General features: G+C 45.9%; 1 protein-coding gene across 1 annotated transcript in view; it reads right to left on the bottom strand.

The window, feature by feature from the left end:
* dnah5 (dynein, axonemal, heavy chain 5) overlaps positions 1-13,043 on the bottom strand; it is a gene marked incomplete at both ends in the record, with an annotated part of 140,136 nt that overhangs the window by 3,712 nt on the left and 123,381 nt on the right. Inside the window, 6 exons of the mRNA XM_084471872.1 lie at positions 46-198; positions 1,655-1,867; positions 5,290-5,508; positions 8,877-9,080; positions 10,854-11,059; positions 12,853-13,043. The exon at positions 12,853-13,043 is cut by the window's right edge and continues 29 nt beyond it. Coding sequence (XP_084327998.1) covers positions 46-198; positions 1,655-1,867; positions 5,290-5,508; positions 8,877-9,080; positions 10,854-11,059; positions 12,853-13,043 — 1,186 coding nt within the window. The remainder of the gene's footprint in view (positions 1-45; positions 199-1,654; positions 1,868-5,289; positions 5,509-8,876; positions 9,081-10,853; positions 11,060-12,852) is intronic.

Raw genomic sequence — 13,043 nt, 5'->3', positions numbered from 1 at the left:
TGTGCTGGGGCAGCGGCAGCGGCGGCGGTGCCACCAGATGGGTACCTGTCTCATGGCCGTCAGAAAGCCCTGCGGGTTGAAGAAGCCCGTCATCCAGAAGCACAGCGGCCGTCCCTCAAAGAGCCACGCCTGGAACTGACGGTTGCGCTCCAGCAGCTCCGTGAACCAGAAGCCCAGGGTGCTGGAGGCCCACGATGCCTGGGAGACAGGGAAACGCACGCGCGCACGCACAACGGGTAAACACACAAAGAGAACGAGGATAAAGGAGGAAAAGAAAAAGGACGAGTGAGAGGAAGGAAAGGCTTGAAGGATGAGGGCCGTGGAGAGACCACGGAGGAGAGAGAGCCGAACAAGAGGAGTGGTGGAGTCTGTACACTTAAGGTAAGGGGTCACATTAGGCCCAGAATTCATCACGGGGCCATGGAAGGCCATGAAGGGGAAGGAGAGGGGGGGACCAAGAGACAGGAGGGGATGAGTTTGCAAAGTGAAAGTAAGGGGACAGAATTCAGGCTAGGCTTGATTTTCTCACTTCATTTGTGAAGTAATTCTAATAGTTGGTGAGAACATGTTTGTCATGGAGAAGACATTTTCCAGAATGTCGAGGGACTGATTAAAACGCAAGACGTCTGAGAGATTATGCAAATAGATAATAATGGCATAATACATTGCCAGTGGTAGCATTTGCCTACTCTTGACTTTGACATTTCCCCATTATTTCCAGTTTTTTTTTTTTTTATATATAAACCAAATTGACAGAAAGTAATTTCCATCCGTCATAAAAATGGGTTTTGTAAACCATGGATGGAATTGCGCGCTGTAATGTCAAAATCTGTTAAGAAACACAAACAAACCGCAGAGCAGAGTGCCAGCCAGTCAGACAGAACGTCAGTGGGAGACGGATGGCGCTAGTCTGGTGCCCGAGTGGAGCGACACAGTACATGATTTGTCATTTGTTAGATAGGAATAGTACAAAAAATGACTAAATCCGATAATAGCAAAAAACACATTTACGGGAATAGGACATATTCACGGCAGCCCTGTGTGAGTATGTGGTTGTGTGTGTGTGTGTGTCAGGGACAAGGACTTTCATTAATAGCTTGGGGAGGCACCAAGCAGGCAGCCATGAATGCGCATTTGAATCCCTGGCAGAAGCAAAGTGACATGTTGCTCCTCTTACCTATAGGTGGTTCAGGTTCACTCACCGTGTGCCTATTGCTTTACAACATTTCCACCCTCTCCAGCGATCAACATGTTTTTTAGGCTTCAGTGAACTATGCTATTGCTTTTATATATAAATAAACAACAGTTCAATTTAGGCACAGAGTGATACGGAACTCTGTAAACTGAACGGGCGTCATAGCTGTGTGTATACGCTCAATATACAACATTTGGGAACCAATCAGATCGCTTGATTTAAGCCACCCATTTTATAAATATATATATTAGTGCTGATAAAATTAGCACATTACATTTTAAAGCAATCTTCTTTGAAACCGATTAATAAAAATTTACACATTAACGCGCATTCTTTTTTGTGATTAATCGTGAGTCAACTCACCAATACTATATGATGAATTATGATTACACAATTTTAAATAATTTGACAGCCCTAATATATACATACATATCTGTACATATATACTTCTTCACCAACCTTCTTCCAGCGTGCAGGGATGCGCGCGTCGTACATGCAGTCCAGCGCGTCCCTCAGGTTCTGGCTCATGATGATGGTGCCGTCGATGGCCAGCTTGAGGTCGGTGAGTGTGTTGCGGACCAGCACGATCACCCGCTGCATGCGGTCCACCTCCTGCCGCAGGAAGATGTTCATCGGCTGGAAGGGCCCCATCTTCTGGAGACGCTCCCGCACCTGAGATCAGATGATCGGATCGGATGATAGATCGGACGATAGATCGGACGATAGATCGGACGAAAGATCGGACGAAAGATCGGACGAAAGATCGGACGATAGATCCGACGATAGATCGGACGAAAGATCGGACGATAGATCGGACGAAAGATCGGACGATAGATCGGACGATAGATCAGACGATAGATCGGACGATAGATCGGACGAAAGATCGGACGATAGATCCGACGATAGATCGGATGACAAATCGGATGTGGATCGGATGATAGATCGGACGATAGATCGGATGATAGATCGGACGATAGATCGGACGACAGATCCGATGACAGATCAGGGTTAGGGTTAGGGTTAGATTTATTTGTACAATGACTTTATCAACGTATTGTTTTTATTTACATTTTGATATATTCTGATTTGATTGACAGCTGTGATGACCTTATTTGGCTTGTGGTGCAGGGAGGTTATTAACTGAATGAGAAACACCTGAACCTGGCTCGGAGCAGTTAGGAGCAGTTCTCTCTCTCTCTCCTTCTCTCCCTCTCTCTCTACCAGGCACTTTACCAGCCAGCCAAATTAGTTCAGATAGAGTGGTTTTACTTCTACTTTGGACACACAATACCCCATATGTCAATTCTCATTCATGCACTCATTACCCAAACGCAATTCATTAGCCCTCACCCTCACAGGGCTGTTCCAAGTTGGGCCTCATTCGGAAGTTGCAAAACACGTCATCCAATACCACTGAATGTCCAGCCGGCGCAATTTCGCAATACCCCCAAAACAGTGGTTACCGCCGATATATTACTCGTAGACTACTGTTAGATTTAAACAGCAAAGACAGAGACATGTTAGAAGTCAACAACAACATAATTGATTGCAGCAATTTAAAATTCCAAAAATACATGCGCAGCTGAAATGTACCGATCAAACACCACGTCACAAGGCAACGCTATCACAAGGCACATAATACAATCAAATGATTCCATTGCTCGTGTGGGAGGTCGCTTGCGAGCTGCACTTGCTGTCTCCCTCTGATTTTAATTCAACCATCGTGGTTAAAATGTCCTCATATTGATCAATGACAGAAGACATACTGTACATGAATCATGCTGATGAGACCAGCGGGTGTCTGAGAATTTCTGCAGGTGTTTTTTGTTGCGATTGTTTGCCATATAGCACTGTAGGTGCTTTGTTGAGGCTGTGATGAAGTTCACTATTTATTGGACCATGTCTAGACAGTAACAAACATCCCTGACCTTAGTGGAGTGCACAATCGCCAAGTTGAGAGCGTGGTTTCTGCAGTGAACGTGAAGCTGCGGGAAACTGTGCTGCGATGCGTTATCGGGAAACTGGGCCCATTGTGTTTTATCCATAGGGAATTGGGCTATATATAACTACTGTTATTGCAAATAGTACACACATAAAACATAGTATTAAATACCAAAAAAATTATGAATAAATTATCACATTTATAATCTTTCATGCTATCATGCTATTTATTTGTAATTTATAGCAATCACTATGGCATGGTGCGATGTGGTTTTGATTGACTGTTCTCGGCATTGTTAATCAGGGCTACAACAAAAGCCCAACAGGAAGGACTGGCAATCTGTGGACATGGTTTGCTGTGTAGATGCAAGACGACAACGAAAAGCAATTCCAGAGTTCAAGTCTCATTGTATTGAGGAACACTGGGTTCATAGTGTTTCATTGGCAGATACTGTTTTGGAATCCTCAAAACCTCATCATGACAGCATGGGGATTCTTTTTTATCTGGTCAAAAAATAAATAAAGTTGTTATGCTGTAACTGCAACTGCAACGGTGTGACATGTACCAAACATTTGCGCGCACGCACACGCACACACACACACACACACACACACACACACACACAGTAATGCAATCATCCTTATATTGATATGATATGATATAGTACTTTATTGTCAGCCGGGCTGAAATTTGTCTTGCGACCCAGCAGCCATTGTATGCATAGAAACACATATATATGTTCAGTGACTTCTGGTATGCATCCATGAGATCTTATCTGGGAAGAGAGGAAATCTTCCTATATCATTCTTCCCCAGATAAGATATTCATTTCAAATGTGCCCATGCTCCAGACCTAATGGTTTATTGAATATGCGGTTCCCATAGATACATCTACTATGGCGATAAGATTGATTCCCCAATGGAAATTAAACGCACGGTTCACTTGCCTTTTATTAATAAAAACCAATCCAAACCTCTTACATCTATACTATACTTACACTTTTATTATACACTACTATACATACATTGATTTATTGAAAATACATTATCCACCACTCAGCAATCAGCTCAGTCAACGCCTTATTCTCCAGAAGCCTTTGCTATGAAGCCATTCAGGACCATATGGAGACCTGAGCACCGTTCACAGATGCATTGGGTTCTTCATAGTTTAGGAGCTGGACCCCAGGAGATAGAGCAGAGCAGGACCCAAGATGCTTTTTATCCTGAAGTAAGTGATTATTTCCTGCTCTGTATTCTAATAATCTGTGCCATTCTTTAGTGGGTCTCATGCACATTAGCCTCTCCCAACTGAAACTGAAATATGTAACAACGTTGAGAATGTAAGCCTCCTTCACTCTATTACAAAGATTTAGAGCTTTTCCCATAGCATCCCTGAAGAAGGACAGACAGACAGACAGACACACCGACAGACATACACAGAGAAACACACACCGACAGACAGACAGACAGACAGACAGACAGACAGACAGACAGACAGGCAGGCAGGCAGACAGACAGACAGACAGACAGACAGACAGACAGACAGACAGACAGACAGACAGACAGACAGACAGATGAACAGACAGGCTGACAAGGCATGGTGATTTGCTTGGTGTTGTCTCTTCACACATGTGGCAATATGCTCTCACCTCATGATGCCATGAGCCCAGGAATAAAAAGCCTGTAAATTGGCCCCAACACCACCAGTGAACTGTGTCTCAGAGCCTTTTCTGGCTCTCTGCCTCCTCACAATATGACGCACACACACACACACACACACACACACACACACACACACACACACACACACACACACACACACACACACACACACACACACACACACACGGCCATCTGTATCTCTGTATTCCTGTCCCTTTCCTCACACTGTCACCAGGGAAGACTCACACAACTCAAATGAACCTAACGCCCCTGAACCTAACACCCTCACCCCCCGGCCGACAGAGTGCTCCCCTGGGCCCCCGACGGACCGCACAAACATTCATTTACAAAATGAGAATGTTGAAAATTCAAATTCAAAACGTGTTCAAAATTGTTGAGCGATTGTTCGAACACATTGTTCGAACAAAAAAAAACTCTCCCCCCCCCCAAAAAAAGCAAAACAAACGTCGGGGGGGGGGGGGCGGCCTTACCTCAAAGGGCACGTAGTCGGGGGGCAGCTTCTCCAGCATGTCGTCGGCCAGCCGCGCCACCACGGCCTCGCGCGTCTCCCCCCCCCCGCCCGCCGAGCTGTCCTTGGGCTGGATGCTCAGGATGGTGTCCAGCACGTCCTTGGCCAGCTTGCTCTGGTACGTGATGTCGGCGTTGGGGTGCAGGCCAAACACCTCGGGGGAGTCATACGCCGGCAGACCCTGGGGGCCGAGGGGGAGGAGGAGCACGTTCCGATTGGTTGTGTGTGGTTGTGTGTGTGTGTGTGTGTGTGTGTGTGTGTGTGTGTGTGTGTGTGTGTGTGTGTGTGTGTGTGTGTGTGTGTGTGCGTGTGTGTGGTTTGTTGGTTACAGTAAGGAGGATAGTGTTACTGTCACCGACGATGTGTGTGTGAGTTCATTTTGTTTTTACAGATTTACCCGTCGGTTGAATGACGTAAGTATTTATCCATCCATCCATCCATCCATCCATCCATCCATCCATCCATCCATCCTTCTATCCATTCACCCATTCATCTATTCATTCATTCATTCAATGCCTACTTGGCACAGTAACACGTGTCGAAAACAGTAACCTTTTACAGTAAATCTTTACTTGTGGGTGTAATCTTAGTCAGATACAAATCGTTAGCCTCATAGCATAATTGCCTGAGTCATATTTTAAAGTTCATCTTGTATTTATCGTACCGAAATCAGATAGATGACTGATAGTGATTATGGAATGTAAGAAGCACTCTGATTGGCTTAGGATATAGCCAATGAGGCACAATGAATCAGCAGAGTTCAAAGAGTAGAGTTGGGTTAGATATCACATTTTGGCCAAAATATGACTTTGGCAATTAGGCTAAGAGGCTAACGAAATGTTTCATATTGTCTTAAGGGCAATTAAGGGACGGTGTCAATTAGCCTATTGTTCCACGTTAATAAAAAGCGGTCATACAGGGATTATTTATAAAACGGGACACAGTAATTGACCTCACTTTGATCTATCAGGTGACAATCTCAAAAGTGGAGGTCAGCGGTAAATGTCGCAAAACAAGGTGCATTGTGGACAATGTGTTCATCAAAGAAGCTGTGACTTGGCTTATTCGAGAAAGGACAAGATATGTGCAGCGATGCCCACGTCAGTGTGCAAGTGTCAATAAAATGTAGACAACAGAACGGGAAATTGGGATTTGTTTTCTTTGGACAAGACGTTTGAAAGACAGAATATTCCATTAAAGCAAAATCACATACAATCCTTAACTGACTGTAAAAACAAAAAGCCTTTTATACCCTGATACGCTTTAGAGTAATCCAGCAGTCCTACTGTGTTATAGCAGAACTTCTGACGGCACTGAGCCTGGGCCGGAAACAGAGATTTCTTTCTTAGATAAACTCATTCTTGCGAGTGGATGAAGCTTTCACAGAGGCATTTTTAATAAGTGTGTTTCTCCAGTGGCCCGTCTACACAGTGTTCATTTTAAACCTTTTCAGACACTTTTTCTTCTGCTGGCGAACTGCGTGGTTGCCAATTATGCAGTTACAGCTCCCCTCTGCCAACAACATGATTGCTGCAGCAGACATGAGGCGGCTGTGGCAGACTTATGCCCAGATTTGAGCAGTCTGATTCGTGAGACTAGCTTCAGAGTAAATACTTTGGCAGGAATGCATTAAACATCCATCAACATTTCCATTACACTTTATTTGAACAAAAACTGTTTTATTAAAAATCCTACATTAGAGATATTGCACTGAGGTTGCGATTCGGCCCGTTACTGATCTTGTGGCACTCAGTGGCCATGGTGCGACTGCGAACACATCATTCAAGCTAGCCAGCAGACAAGCTGTCAGCACTCTGACAGTAATAAGATTCTTATAGGGAGATGTGTGCGTGTGTGAGCGTGCGTGCAAGTGTGCGTTCCTGCGTGCGTGCGTGTGTGTGTGTACGCACACACACACGTCGTTCACAAATCACAAACATTGTTTAACCTATTAACGTAGGTATGGGATGTGAGCCGTTGCGATTATGTCTTTCATTCCTCGCTATTTATCTTTTGTTGATATTAATAATCACAAGTACCACCAAACACAAAAGAGGCCTCTCAGCATTCCGATGACTGATTTGACTGACAGCATCGAACCTAGCCTATAGTAAGCACTCAGTGCCTTCGAGCTACGGCAATTATAGTCTAACGGAATGACAAATCATTGTTGTCATGTGAATTCACGGGAAAACCTTCTATTCTTCTTCCCTTCCCCCACACCATGAGGAATGGGAGCTCGCTGTTCACAGCTTCGAGATGAAGGAGCGCCTAACAAAGGAGGATTGGCTGATTCATGCAACCTATTCCTCAGCCCCATCTACCAGGGAGGAGATGGGGCTGAGGAATCCACAGACACGCGTGAATCCAGAGACAAGTGCAATTTGTTCGGATGGAAGGTCTCCTTCCCCCGGTGGAGGTCAATTAGCTCCTCTCCGGGATTGTATGTCCGCCCATTGTGTTAAGTTGTGTGTGTGTGTGTGTGTGTGTGTGTGTATGTGTGCGTCCACATGTGTGTGTCAGAGAGAGAGAGTAGGAGCGGGAGGGTGGGAGAGAGAGAGAGTGAGAGCGAGAGATAGAGATTAAAAATTTGTTTACTTTTTAAGCTGCTTTGCCCAAAAAGCAATTTTTTTTATTGAATTTGAATTCCAAATTCACCAGAGAGAGTGAGAAATAACACGAGTGTGTCAGTGTGTGTGTGTTTTTGGTCTGTGGCTTTGTTTCTTTTTTTCCCGGTCTCTATTTGCGGGGCCGTGCGAAGGAGAGAGAGCGTTCTGAGCCTCCCAGCTCTGAGCATCCATCATAATGAAAGTGGCTGTAATGAAACTAGCGCGGCAACCACCCCTAGACATGCACACACACACACACACACACACACACACAAACGCATAGCCCTAGCACACTCTAATAAATCAACCGTAATCTGTGAACAAATAGGAGCCCTACAGGAGCCCACTTAGCCGAGACTGTACGTGTCTTATACAACGTGACATCAGACTCTGCAGCCAACGTCACCCGGCAACCAAACTAACACAATGGCCCCAGTGCAAACAACACACCACAACACGTGTGTGTGTGTGTGTGTGTGTGTGTGTGTGTGAGTGCCTGTGAGTGCGTGCGATGCTGCACATGTGTGTGTCCGTTTGTGTGTGCGCAAGTGTGAGTGCGTACTATACTGTGCACGTGGTGTGTTTGTGTGAGTTTGCGAACGTGCACAATGCACATACACAATCCTCCAGTGCACACAGCACCAACACGTGTGTGTCTGGTGTGTGTGTGTGTGTGTGCGTGCGTGCGTGCGTGCATGCATGCATGCGTGTACACGCGCGAGTGTGAGCGCATGCGACGCTGCGGATGTGCGTGTACGTGTGCTTGCGAGTGTGCTCGCGTGCGTGCGATACCGCGAACACACGTGTACGCGCGCGCGCACGTGCATGCGTGCTCAAGTTCAAACGGCGCGCGCTTTCCCCTGTTTGGGAATCGCGTGTCGCGTGTTGTCAAAGACATTTCCCCCCCCCCTTTTTCCCCCGACGTTTCGGCGTTCCCCACCTGGATGTAGGCGAGGTACTGGTCCAGCCCCGAGCAGCGGGGGACGCTGTAGCCCTTGTAGAAGTGGAAGTCGGGGCCGAACATGTTCTCGCTGAACCAAACGGCGGCGAAGGTGTTGAGAAGTCGCTTGTCGAAGTCGTCGGTCACGCGGCCGCCGTACTGGATCTCGCCGATCATGTAGCGCACCGTGTTCCAGGACACGCCCTGTGGGGGGGGGGGGGGGGCAGAGGCTTGTGGATCCAATCGCATGTCGGGGGAGTGGGTCGTGGTGTGCGTGGTGTTGATGTTTGGTTAGCCGAACCCTAACCAACGTCATTTTAACCGACAGGAAATGAGCTACGACACGACACCCTAACCCTAGCCTCTATGCTAATGCTAGATGATAGCGTTTATTACTGCATTATCTGATGTCATTGAATGGATAATTAATGTCCCCTTAAAGCGTGACCAATTCAATTCCACTCCTGAAGAGACAAAATATTACAAACTGCAGGTACTATCTGCATAAGATATGGGCCTATGGTATATGCACACACACATATATATATATATACAGTATGATGGGTTCGCAATAATACAACTGGCTGGAGCAATCGGGGTGTCAGACTGGAGTCAGACTGGGGGGGTCACATGCTGTTCATGATGTGCTTTCTGTACATTTTGCCAACTTTTGAACTATACTTTTCTACTGTAAATTACACCCCTCCAGGGTGAATAAAGTACTTATCTTTCCGTCTGTCTGTCTGTCTGTCTGTCTATCTATCTATCTATCTCCGGGAATTAATAAAGTACATCTTCTCTTGGATACGTATATTCACATATAGGGCAGAAATAACTGAATTGAAATGCATGGTTGCCCTTGTTCCTTCTGGGAAAGGTACTGTGCATTCTGCTATTTGCACATGATGCTCCATCTGTGACATAGAGATCCACACTTCAGTGACCTTCTCAAGGAACTCTGTAGGAATTTCCATTTTCTCCGTCCTAGCCTGTGTGTAACTAACAGACGCTTCATTCCTTGCCGGGCACTTAAAGTGGCTGAAACACGATGAGCTTTCAGGGTCACAGCTGCTGCCGTGGAGTTGAGCGCTGAAACCCGACCTGGCTTTGATGCTACCCTGGGCGTAGCGAACCACTTGGTTTGGCCACCTTGACGCTGCGCTCAAAGTTCAAACTAATTTCAACTTTGATGGTGTTTCATGTTTACTAATGGTTTCCAGGTTATAAGGTTAAGGTGTTGATTGTGTTAATGTATTCATTTTTATTCATTTAAAAGTATACATTATTTAGTTAGCTAACCCTCACTAGAGTCACTTTAACCAAATAAGAGCTCAAATGCAACAATCTAACCCTAGTCCCTATGCTAATGCTAGATAATAATGTTTATTACTGCATTATCTATTGTTATTGAATGAATAATCAATGTACCCTTACTACTTTCTACTTGTTTGCTACTTTCTCACGTGTTTGCCAACATCGAGCGTATACATTTGTGTCAAAATATATAAAATAAAACACAAAATCCAAATTCATATGCCAAGGGGCAAACATCTTTTCTGGAATGAAGCCCAGACAAAATGTAGCTCAGAAGGGTTAGTCTGTATAAAGTGGCGAGGGATACCGACATTTATTAAACTGCACATTCAATAAGTGTTGTTGAATGAAAAATGCAGCCATTAAAGGCTATCAGTACTAAGATCAGATCAGTCATCATCAGTCATCAAGCTCTTCATAAAAACTAGTTATATGTCCTTCGATAAACTTGATGATGATGATGATTTTTAGCATCTGCATCTGCTGATCATTTATCCTCATAAATCCTTTTTAATCACTCGCAATAGGATGATCACTCACAGGTGTTGCTAACTGTTTCGTCATTTAAGATTTTATAACATAATATTCATAATAATACATCGTGTGTAAATCATTACAGATAGGGCTTCAAACCCGAGGTACCACGACCTCCTCCCCACAGACCTTCTTGATGTCAATGTCGTCCAGGTGGTTCTGGACGAACTGCACCGTGGCGTTGAAGTCGGCCTGGTTGAACTCGTAGGGGATGTTCCAGCCCAGGGGCCCGTACTTCCTCCGCTCCTGCACCGTGCTGTGGAGGAAGGCCACGCCGTACAGCATGGGCTTCCACTGCACCATGTTGCTGACGTCCAGCAGGTCCTGGTTGATGCCTGATGAGGGACACAGGGAGGTTTAGCCGAAACGGGACTGAGGGCTACCCGGGATCAGCTGCCATACAAGACAAGCTAAGGGCTCTCAGATGGGATGGTCGATATGGAATTTGACCACAATGTCGGTAAAGAATGTTTACATTTACATTTAGGGCATTTAGCAGATGCTTTTATCCAAAGCGACTTACTATAAGTAAGTGTGTGTGTGTGTGTGTACAATAGTATACACACACACAGATACACACACACACACACACACACATGCAGCACCATAGGTCCTCTTGTTGTAAGCCCCGTACTTACAATAAGTACATTTGTCAGAAGAAAGAGAAACAATATATGCACACGATACATTGATTATGAACTCATCACAAACCTCATCAAATTCCTGTAATTTCTGTGATATTCTTAAGCAGCATGATGCTGTTGTTCTTTATAACACTCAAGCCTAAATTGAATCATTGCTGTGCTGAGTCTAACATCGGCCCTGATTAGATTACCTGAAGTGCGGTGATTGGTTTGATTAAGCTGCGTGATCCTATTTATGAACGGCCCTGAGTGGAAATGGTTGCCGGGGAAAATATATTTTTAGGGAGAAGGAACTGACTCGGGCCTGGAACCTATTAAACTGTACAAAATTAGATGGGAAGAGCGCACGCCCACACGCTGCAGACAATTTGAACTTCATTAACAACTCCAATATGCATCCAGGCCAGCATGCCCCAGTTTTGTGCCAGTGTTGCAGACTCAATAGCGCTATGCTAATAGCTAATAGAGCTATGCTAATGTACCGTAGCGGGTACAGCCATATCCACTGTAACATTTAAGGGATTTTAGGTAGAAGTTAGAACATTAAGGCGATTTCGTTATTTTTGGATGTAGTAAGAGGTAGTGTGAATGGCTGGTTCTCCGTAGATAGACACACACACATCTGCATACCATAGACGCTCATTCTTCACTGAACACAGTCACCCACACAGCGTCACACACTCACTCAGTCACTCACACACACACGGACATTAACTCTGCCACCCCCATCTGCATACCGTAGAAGCTCATTCTTCAACGCACACAGCCACACACATACTCACACACACACACACACACACACACACAAACTACACACACACACAGACACACACACAGACACACACACACTCAATCACTCACACACGCATGCACCCCCAAAACTCAACACACACACAGACACACACAGACACACACACCAACACTCACTCACTCGCTCACTCACACACACGCACGCTCAAACCTACACACACACACACACACACACAGCCACACACACACTCACTCACACACTTACTCACTCACACACACGCACACCCAACCTACACACACACACAGCCACACACACACTCACACTCACTGACTCAATCACACACTTACTCACTCACTCACACACACGCACACCCAAACCTACACACACACAGACACACACACGCACACACACACACACACACACACAAACACACACTCACTCACTCACACACGCACGACCAAACCTACACACACACACACACACACACACACACACAGACACACGCGCGCACGGCCAAACCTACACACACACACACACACGCACGGCCAAACCTACACACACACACACACACACACACACACACACACACACACACACACACACACACACACACACACACACACACACACACACACACACGCGCGCACGGCCAAACCTACACACACACACACACACAGACACACACACAGACACACAGACACACACACACACACACACACACACACACACGCACCGCCATAGGTCCTCTTGAGCCCCGCCCTCAGGCCCTGCGGCGGCTCGTTGGTGAACTTGATGGACATCTGCAGCAGGGTGATGGGGAAGAGGCGGTGGGCCTCCGTGGTCATCCACAGGCGGAAGCTGTCGTGCACGCTGTCCGTCTCCGTCACCGTGTCCATCAGCTCGTCCATGAAGTCCAGGCCCAGG

This window comes from Micromesistius poutassou (genome assembly GCF_964030765.1).
Source record: "Micromesistius poutassou genome assembly, chromosome: 8".
Classification (NCBI taxonomy): Eukaryota; Metazoa; Chordata; class Actinopteri; order Gadiformes; family Gadidae; genus Micromesistius; species Micromesistius poutassou.
This window is presented reverse-complemented; position numbering and strand designations above follow the sequence as displayed.